The sequence below is a fragment of the Saccostrea echinata genome, unplaced genomic scaffold (assembly GCF_033153115.1).
Source record: "Saccostrea echinata isolate AGI-Se365-2 ecotype Australia unplaced genomic scaffold, CSIRO_AGI_Sech_v1 ptg000036l, whole genome shotgun sequence".
Lineage (NCBI taxonomy): Eukaryota > Metazoa > Mollusca > Bivalvia > Ostreida > Ostreidae > Saccostrea > Saccostrea echinata.
This window is the reverse complement of record NW_026889785.1, coordinates 8,496,179-8,506,889: the sequence shown is the minus strand read 5'-3', so window position 1 is coordinate 8,506,889 and position 10,711 is coordinate 8,496,179. Positions and strand designations below refer to the sequence as shown.

The window sequence follows — 10,711 nt, the reverse complement described above, 5'->3', positions numbered from 1 at the left end:
GGAGATGGATTCATAGTGATGGTCACAGTTGAGGGTGTTGCTTTAATTGTTGTGAAATCCACCATCTTAATATAAAAGTGAAATAGTTATGAACAATTACAATGTTGAATCATACTTGTTCTGATGTGTAACCAAACGACTTAATGTGTGAATATGATATTAGACTGGGGTGGCTAGAATGGGTCAAAGTACAATAGATAAAATTTGGTAACACCACGTTTCTATTTTTCCGATTTCTATAAATCTTACTTACACATCTTATTTTGTTTACAAACACGGCAATATGCAGCGGTGCAATAATGTTCCTACAGGGAATATCCCCATTCAAAACTTCTATCTTGGCTAAATTTCCTGCGAACTCATTAGGGACGAAAAGAGTAGCGGCGTTTGTCAACTTTTTTATGATAAGGATTTCCTCATTAATTCTTCCATTTACAATGTAAGGACCCGCTCCTTTCCATGTACATTTCAAAATGATCCCTCGATCACTTTCACACTCATTCCCATTAATCGCGATGGAAATTGCTCCACTGAACAGTTACAAACCACAACATATACATCGTTCCCGCCATTGCGTCGATCCAGTTGATAATGTAAAGTAACTCGTACATGAAACTAGTCGAATTCTATATATTCGATGTATACATAAAACACACTGTCTAATATAAGATGTACAAGAAGATTTCACAATTTTAATTTGTAATTTGAGCCATTCTGATTTTAATCTTAACATATAAATAAAGGTAATCATCTACAACAGCTAAATAAAGTGTAAAATTTACACATCACCTGTTTCAAAAGTTACGGAGAGAGAGAGAGAGAGAACCAAAAGCAAGTTAATACAGAGAGAGGGAGAGACTAACATTAATTTTGATTTTCTCTTTGCCGAAGCAGAGTTTTTTTTTTTTTTTTTTAAATTTCATTCAGAAATTGCAGGTGGTGGTGTGACCGGGTTAATTTTTTTTGGAATGACAAATACATAAATTAATTCCCCATTAATAGGTACTAAACATCCCGAAGGAAACGGATTTTCATCCGCTTCCTTCCCCAAGTCCTCAACCTCATTTTCATTTTGCGCCATTATTCTGAATAAAATTTATGCAACAATGCTGGTAACTTTGCTCTGGTTTATATAGCACCACCATAGTACTTACAATCTCAGCATGCAAATAACAGCATTTCTTAATCAATCTGAAGATGATTTCTATTTCCGTGTGAAAAATGGATGTCTTAATCTCTACATTTAGACAAAAGGAACTCTCTAACCAGTAAAGAGGGCATTTCCTTAAAATTGTCGTCTTCATAAAAAGCTGTGCCAACTTTAACTGTTTATTTTGATGACCAATGGTCATTAGGGGTCTTAAGAAATTTTTCTTAAACTTGGTTTGTAAATTAAGCGGTGATTTTCCCAAAGCCAAAGGTTGATAAAAATGACACGAAGCGGATGCGTAGCATTTGCTTTGTTGGTTTTAATGATCATGAATGGTACTCAGAATCGTGCTTCTCCAGTTGACATGTAAATAAATGCCAGATTGCTAAAATCTTTTTAAAAAATTGCAGAATTGTGGAAAATAGCATCTTTTCAAATGTTTATACCCCACCCCACCAATGTCCTAACTAACCAATAATAATGTGATTTAGAAAGAATGTTGTTGTCAATCAACTTACGAATGGATATGCAATTTTATTCAAGTATAAAAAGAGTACATTATTTTTATAGCTCCTCACTTTATGCCTGTTAAGAACGGATAACTTGCAGAGCGTTAGAACACTGTAGATTTTCATATCTCACCCCCTTTTTTTTAATTTCCAAAATCATAAAAAAAAGTTCAACATGAAGGTTATGTATGCTACAGAGTCTGATTACAAGCTTAAACAGCTAGCGAAGCAGTTTGGAAGAGAGAAGAGAGTTGTCGTGAAATACCACGGTGATTTCAAATACATACACATTTACGACAACAGAAAGGAGGCAAAATATCCAGGCATAACGCTTGGATACGATGAATTTCGAGAACCGAGTAAAATCATCAAGTTCATGGACATGGCAGACAATTTTTTTAAGACAAAGGTAAATATAAACTAATTGTCATTATGAAATTATCTCAATAACGATTTCTGTTTAGTGTTTGTTGTTGAAAAATTAAGTTAAAATATTAGATTTTTAAAAAATGTCATTAAAATTTCAAAACAGTTCATTCTTATTTCTTTTCAGCCTCTTCCTTCTGACGTGTTTAAGAAGAGAGCGGGTGAAATGGATTTAGAGTATCAGGAGGCATTTTCATTTACACCAACTCCTTCTCAAGGCAACACCCCTCTACAGCTACTAGAGCTTCGCAAAGAAGAGGAACATGAGGAACGGGAAAGCCGGGAACAGGAACATCAGATACGGGAACGCCAGGAACAGGAACGTCGGGTACGAGAACGTCAGGAACGGGAATGTCAGGATCGGGAAAGCCAGGAACGGGAACGTCAGGTACTGGAAAGCCAGGAACGGGAATGTCAGGAACGGGAAGAACGGGAACGCATAGAACACGGGGAACATCAGAAACAAGATCTTACCGATATTAATCTACAGGAACTTGATTTTTTAAAGGCAGTTCAGGAGGGGAAACTTGCATTCCCTATACTTCCTGAAGCCTTACCTCTCACCCCCTCAACACCTGATACTTCTGCATCATAAGCCATTACGCTCAACCCCTCAGCAACCGATACCTCTGCACCTGAAGCCATTACGCTCACCCCCTCAGCACCTGAAGCCATTTCTCTCACCCCCTCAGCACCTGATACCCCTACAACCGATGCTACCTTTCCAACCTCCTCGAATGATGTCATACTTCGCACTCCTTCAACACACATTCATGTGGAACAGGAATTTACTCCTTTAATTCCAAATTATACGCCAATTATTGAACCCATTTCACCCATTAAGGTAAAGAAAGGATTTAAGATTAAAAATTTTACATTTAAAAGACTGCATAATTTCCCTTTCCCATCACTACCACCCTATAAAATTAAGCTATTAGAATAAAAATTGTTATAGTGTTTTTCCAAATCTTATTTTCCATTATATATCTATATATATCAGTTAAATGCACTCTATGTGATTGGATTTTGAACGAGATCTTTTTTGTGACTCAAGTCAGCATATTCTCAAGATTTAGACCATGTAAATGAAAACTACCAATTTTTTTGTTTGATCAATTTTATTATAACATTTAGAATAGACAAATATTATGGTTGTAGCGTCTAAAATATCCATAGCATACTATTATATCTAATATAAACTTTAAATATTTACATTGCTTTATATGTCTGACATGAAATAACACATTTCATAGATCTACATCCAAAAAATATTTAATGTTATATTTGATTGAGAAATGTCATATGTTCATTTTAATATCCACTGAATAAATCTTGTAAATTTTGACCCACTAGAGTTTCAAAGTCACAATAAATAACAAAAGGGACTCTCAATTTCTTGTGAAAATTTTCAAACTGTAGAATGTTATCTTTTCCTTCAATGGGAAACTCAACTTTCTGAAAATCAAATTGTTTACAATGGGGGATATGGTTTGTCAACAGCTCTTCTCGAGTGAACCCATGTAAACAGCGGCGACAGAAATAGTATTTGTTCTTGCATCGCTTCGTTGATCCTAAGACTCGGTTTAAATCTTTGATTAAACAGAAGTGGCTATTTCCGTCTTCTTGCAAGTAAAGTAAATCTACGTTCTCAGTGGCTTGGTCCAGTTGAGAAATGTATAAGGGGAAAAATTCCTTCTCAAAACCGAATACGTTGACTGAGATTTTATTTTGTCTCTCAAACTTTTTGATTTGTGAAAGTGGGGTGGGAAAAGAGATTCCATTCATATTAAGTTCGTTTTGGAAAGGTAGGTAATGTTGAACTCGATGTGCGTTGTGATTAACTGGATGCAATGCAGCTAAAATACACCGCAGGAAACACTTGTCGTCTTGGTTTTGGATGTTAATGATGCCTTTGAGATGTTGAATTCTTTCGGGAAGAGGACTATATTTGGCAGCTGAGAGAGGTTGGTAAGGAACGATTTTAATTTCTAATCCTATAACAAAATCCATGCGCCAATTCACTTACCACCCACAAGGAAATCGTCAGGTCAGGTCGAACGGTTTAATCGAACATTGCTCCGTATGCTCCGTACCTTACCAGACAAGGAAAAAGTAGATTGGAAGTCATATGTCAATAAGGTTGTTCATGCCTATAACTGTACTCGAAATGATGCCACTGGATATACCCCGTTTGAGCTCCTCTTTGGACGGAAACCAAGACTCCCTATTGACTTGATCTTTAGTGATGCACCCACAAGTTATCAGAGATATGACATGATATGACATTATATTAAAATTGACATAGCCCTTTTTATACTCTAAGCATGTCATTATTTTCTAATTTTTTTCTTCTTATTTTTCCCTCTTTCTCTCCTATCTCTCTCACTTTCTGTTGATTGATAATCACGCATTTGACCTATTACTTACCCAAGGTTCCGGTAGCAGGCCCTCCCGGAAAAGGTTTGAAATTGTCCGTTTTCCTAATAAAAGAAAACTGTTGATAAAGTCCATTGCCATCTTGTAGTGTAAGAGATGTAGAGGTATGAGTTTCTTCCCTTGGTAAACTTGTGGATGTCGTCATTTCCCTCAATATGCTATTGTAAGAGTGTATTGGGTATTGAAAAAAGTAAGTATACGTGATATCTTAAATAAAATCATACAAAATTAACAAGATGTGATTGCAAAAAATGTTATTATAAAAAAAAAATTCTTAACATATACGCAGATGCTTAAAATATAAATAAGTATTAACCAATCCAGTAAGAGTCATTAAGGGTAGGGATGGGTATCGGCAAAAATTTCGTATCGTGACATATCCCGATTTTTCCTTACAAATATCACGATAAATCCTGATAATTTTACACACACTGTTTACAATTTCAAATGAATTTTCATATTATTTCTTGAAAATATGCTATGAAAACAGATCTTTACTTTTTAATTTTTTTTTAATTTATTTACTCTGAAGCATGTTTGGATTCGTTGTGTAACTGTTTTAAATATTTGTTACACTTCCTGTAATTGTCATTCAATAATTTGCACAAATAAATAATTTCTGGAATTTATAGTTATGTACCAAATACCGGTATTTTAGTCTCCGTATCACGATACGTATCACGCAAAAAAAAAAAAAAATCGCGATATACCGATAAAATCACTCATCCTTAATTAAGGGTTCCAAAACCATATTTGTAATCCACCCACATTCTGCCACTAACCCGTTTCTGGATTGCTTACACGAAAAAAAAATATCTTGAAGTCTGACGATTTTTTGTTTATCTTTCTGTTTTGTTTTAATTGTAATGTCAAAAAATAATGAGATAAGGGTTTGCAATGTTTTATTATTAAGAAGTTCTTAAATTTCGGCCATGTTTCTGTTGAACTGCTCAGTTTCTTGAATCTTGTTCTCCCAATTCATTACAATCTTTTTTGTTTTCTCTTCTCGCCTCATAGAATCAACGTGTGTTTTCAATGTTTTTACACTTTGCTGTAAAGCGTTATCCTTACTTATTACAACCTGTCTTTCCAAATTTTCTATCTTCTGTGCTAATATCTTGTCCTGACTTATCTGAATATCCCCTGTCTTTTTAATGAGTCTACCGTCTGGGAGAATCAATTTGTCTTTTCAATGTATTTAAAAGCGCTTCCTGTTAGAGGAGACCATTGTTTTTATAGACGCTATGCTTCGCTTCACAGAACAAAAATAACACCATACAATTACCTTGCAAAGTACAGAGTGTTTTAGCAAACATGTCCCGAATTTTCGGTTTGCAAACAATTTAAAGAAGGGAATTTGGCAAAAATGTAAATGATATAAAAGTATAATTTCAACAATGTATAAAGATTTAAATAAAACTTGATCATTTAATACAGAAATTTTCAAAACATTGACATTTCAGGCATTTTCGATTAAATGTCATAATATGTACATAATGTCTGGGTTGTCAAGTTTCTCTGTCAACAGCCTCATTTTGTTTTTGAAGTTCTACTTACTTACTTATCCTCTCCGTGCCCCGGAGGACGCATGAGGCCGTTCAACAAAGAACGCCACTTACGGCGGTCACTGGCAACAACCTGCCCCTCCTTTGAAGTTCGATGTTGCTTAAATTTGAACACAATTCAAAATATCTGTTTTTAGGGGTTTTTTCTTCTTCTTGGTACTTCTTTATCAAAATCATATTCACTAGCATTGTCAGTATCAAGTATCGTTATTAAAAAAAGCTGGCTATTTGTTTTTTGATTGTTATCATTACCGCCACCCAACCCCTCCCAAAAAAGAGAATATAAATTTGGCGTTACAGGATACAGCTGCTGGTTTTTAAACCAGATTTTCTTTTCTCTAAAGGGAATTAACTCCAAACAAGTCCTCAGATGCCTACGCATCTCTGATACACTGGAAAGAACTTCACATACGAGTTCAATGATTTTGTCACTGTCTCTGACTTATGACAGGGGATTCGAGATGGAAAAAAAATGCAGCAAAACAAAATTAAAGCTGAAGACGACTCATAAAAGCAATTTCACCGCCATATTCTTTAACTCAGACTCCATTTCGGAGGGCCCTATTTAAGCCGTTCACGTAATCATTGTTCAGTGTAATGAGTTGTCACCTGTGTAGACGGACGTATTCTACATAACTATAGTAAAACACTCCTTAGCTACAAAAGTAATTGAAGGGGGGCATAAAAATGAACATGTCGTCATTCCACGCCGGTACCTATGATAATAAAGCAGTCAGGTGTAACGAATGCGAAGGGAATACCCCACTGCTAATATAAGTATAATATCAATTTGAAATAAAGAAAAATTAAATATGGAATGTTTAAAATGTTTGCTAGCTTACTTGGTGTATGCTTGATTTTGAAATAAGCCAATCCCTCATTTTCACATTACAAAGTGCTGCAGCTTGTCTTTGGGGACGAGGAATAGCAGAGGATGTCGTAGGATATAGGTCATTTTCCTTAAAGATACTCACTTCTTCCGATTCCTCAAGCGGTACTTCATCCTGGAACATAATGGATTAAAGTATATAGCTATGTAAATGTTTAATTTGGTAATAGAGAGCATTAATTTACAATACAACCAGAAAAATTCTTTAACCCTTAACGTTAGAGTACTTTAATTACCTCACTAAGCCATGTAACTTGCAACACTGAACCTGAGACAAGTCCAACATCCCTCAATCACCCGTATTGTAAATGAGAATACAAAGGCTTTTCCATTTAAAGAATAGCTACTTAAAATATTCTGAGGAAGATGTCATACTGCCAACAAAATTCATCAAAATCTGTAATATAAATGAAGAAAAATGTAATATTATAATATCTCTCCAGTTACAACACCTCTAATATATAGCTTTACCATGTGACACGAAGAGATCAGGTTATCCAAAGTATTTTTTGAACTTTTCAAACATCTTTTGTTGATATGATAAAAAAAAATCCAAATTTGTTTTATTTCAATGCTATCTTTTTTTCCAACTGATTCGGTGTCGGAAACATCTATGTATTTATAACGCTTAATGTTATTTGCAGGGGTAGAATAAAGCTATCTTACCTCCGTAGGTGTGGTCTGTAAAAATCTCGTTAGAGTCCATTGCTGACTTCTCATTTGAGGGATTTACCCTCTTCTGGTTCAGTTGGTATTTTTGATCTTCTTTCATCCCTCAGCTTTAAAAAAATTAATGTACAAAGGTAACATACATATGTAATGCTAAACTATGATGTTATTTATCTTAATGAACATTAGTGATTGTTACAGTAGAATGTAACTTCATTAGATATTGTGTAAATTGCTCATTACTCAATCATTACTCAATCATAATATAAAAATAAGGATTCTATGACACAAGTTGATTCTCTGCAATTCAATATCTCTCCGTTCGTTTCTCAAATGTGTTAAAACTTATTTTTCAGACCAAATTCTTTTGCAATGTCTAATTAGATTCATTTAAAAAAATCTGTAAAAAAAATTTAACATTTAAAGACATTTTGGAAGATGACTGATGGTATCCTGTAAATGTGCAATCAGGTTTCAAAATTTTTTTTTCACCCTAGGTGTCAAATGGTGGTCGTAAAACGTTGTTTTTTTTTACTACAAAAAACACCTGGTTCCCAGAACTCCTCGACAATTTAATGCAATAGCCAAAGTTGTTTGTTTGCTTGTTCTGTGGGTGTGCAATTAGGTTTCTGAAATTTCATTTTCACCCTAGGGGTCAAATGGTGGTCTAAAAATGACGTTTTTCAGTAAACACAAAAACACAGGCGAAATAATAATCAAGTCGCGCTTACAATAGCTTAAGACACATAAAAAAGGTGGGCTCCTGATGATGGCGGGCCTTAAGAGCAAAAATTTCATATTTCTCTTTAAAAACCGCCGAAACACTCTGTGCTTCCATAATAACATTTTTATTAAATAACTCATAAGTGGTCTAGAGTGTCGGGCCCTAGTAAATTTACAACAAGCTTGGTTGATTGATGTCCTTTTTCAAAACCAAAAAAAAAAAAAAAAGGATTGTGCGGGATTTGAACCCGGGACCTCTCACATGCTAAGTGAGAGTTATATCCTAGACCACAGAGGCACTTAAATATACAGCAAATTAAATGCAAACTTTAGGTCACATATAATGTTTATATTCACGTTCGATATTGTCAAAATTTTACATGGTGTCTAATTTAGCCTTTACTAAACAGTTCTAATAGATGTTATAAGAATACAAAGTCCGCCGACAACCTGTATTATATGTAATAACTCTCCACATGCCCCTGTGCTAAAAATAGAGCCAAACGACTTTTAATATGATAAATAGTTTTTAAAAAAACGGGGCGGGACACTTTGAGAGGGGCGAGAGAGGCCCTGGGGAGTTATGGTATAAAATTTCATTGCAAAAGCTTTTTTGAGATATCGCCCGGAAACGAAAGTGTTACACACAGACGAATGTATGAATTTACGACCTAGAACTTTGACCTTTTGATCTCAAAATCAATAGGGGTCTTCCTTAGGCCACAAGGAGTTTTTATATAAAATTTCATTGCAAAAGCTCAAAGGATTCTCGAGATATCGCGCGTAAACGAAAGTGTTAAAACAGACAAATTGTTAATTTATGACCTTGACCTTTGATCTTTTGACCTCAAAATTTTTAAGCCATAGGGAGTTGCTATGCAAAATTTCATTGCAAAAGCTCAAAGGGTTCTCGAGATATCGCGCGGAAACGAAAGTGTTACAGACGGACAGAAATACAGCTAGACGGACGGACGGACCCAAATTAATATCCCCAACTTTCAGTGAAAGCAGGGGACAACAAATTATCAATCATAACAGATTGAGACTAAACTTATTTGATACAGTATATGGATTACAAAATCTTAAGTCTACCAGATTAAGAACCCTCTATACACCAGTGCAAAATGTTTTTTGGACATTGAGAAAGTTGTATTGAATAAAGGTGTAAATATTGAGCTAATCAATTTAATTTTCAATGTATGGTACGTGGCATTTACCTCCAGGAAAAATGTTCAAAGACAACCAGGTATCGATGAACAGAAATCACTGTTGATTACTTCCGTGGAGAAAATTCATGCGAATAAAGCGTCCAGTTAATTTATCTTGGCTATTTAAAATGTTATGAATGCTTGAACTGATTGCTAATTGAGTAATATACTGTAAGTTTCAATTTAGTATAATACAATAGAATAATACCATAGAATCAGAACTCTTTATTGTGCAGTGTAGAGAGGGTTCTTAAGAGCTACCTCAAGTCTCAATAGAGATTTGAACAGAATTTGTGACATAACGAGAGTTGTCAATCCTTTGAGGATAACTTTTTAAGTATTATTTAGAGTATACGAGTTTCTTATTGTATGAGATACAGGGCGGGGCTTAAGGCGAGAGCGCTAGCTCGAGCCGCGCCCCGCCCTGTATCTCTCATACAATAAGAAACGAGTATTCTAAATGACTTATGACATGACAGTTCGGTTTATTTTTAGATTTTGAAGATTCTGTATCTGTGTAATTTTACAGCAAATCAGATTTTGTAATGATAACCAATTTGAATAAAGTATAAAAAGTTAAAGGTTAAGTTGACGAAGTGACCAATCAATAAACAATGCATTTTGCGCCTAGCGGGAATTGTGCACATGAGAATCATTTAGACGGTGATGCAATGGAAGGTCAGATGGATGTAATTGATATCGATATTCTTGCTGCGTGGGACAATGATATAGACGATCTTGCACTTTCTCAAATATTCGAAACTTAGAGAATGAAAATTTAGCATTTGAAGGAATATGTGATTTATCGCTGAGTCTGAATGAAGAAGATGCAATTGCGAATGATTATGGCGCTTTTGATGTAGGTATGGACACTAACCCTATCGTCAAATCCGAGATATAGGATGAAGAAAAATCTACGCGCTTTAGGACGCCGGTAACAGACGAAGAGCTAAACAAACTCGTGTCCGACCAGGAGAATGCGAACACAAAAAGCAATACGAAATGGGCAGTGAATGTATTCAAGAAATGGCGAGAAAACAGCGCTGAAAACATTTCTGAACTTCACGTTATGGACTCCAAAGAAATGGGTTACTTCCTTGAAAGGTTCGTGGTAGAAATGAGAAAAAAGGACGGGA

At 35.0% G+C, this 10,711-nt stretch overlaps 1 protein-coding gene across 1 annotated transcript; it reads left to right on the top strand.

Annotated features, from left to right (window-relative positions):
• The first annotated feature begins 1,834 nt into the window (after positions 1-1,834).
• LOC133199975 (glutactin-like) lies at positions 1,835-2,680 on the top strand. The gene is made up of 2 exons (XM_061335754.1): positions 1,835-2,068; positions 2,213-2,680. Exons 1-2 carry the CDS (start codon positions 1,835-1,837, stop codon positions 2,678-2,680), a joined length of 702 nt encoding a protein of 233 aa, XP_061191738.1.
• Positions 2,681-10,711: the final 8,031 nt, after the last annotated feature.

Coding starts and splice junctions, on each gene's coding strand:
- LOC133199975 (XM_061335754.1), top strand. CDS start 1,835: ATGAAGGTTATGTATGCTACAGAGTCTGATTACAAGCTTAAACAGCTA. Junction 2,069..2,212: donor ACAATTTTTTTAAGACAAAG/GTAAATATAAAC, acceptor ATTTCTTTTCAG/CCTCTTCCTTCTGACGTGTT.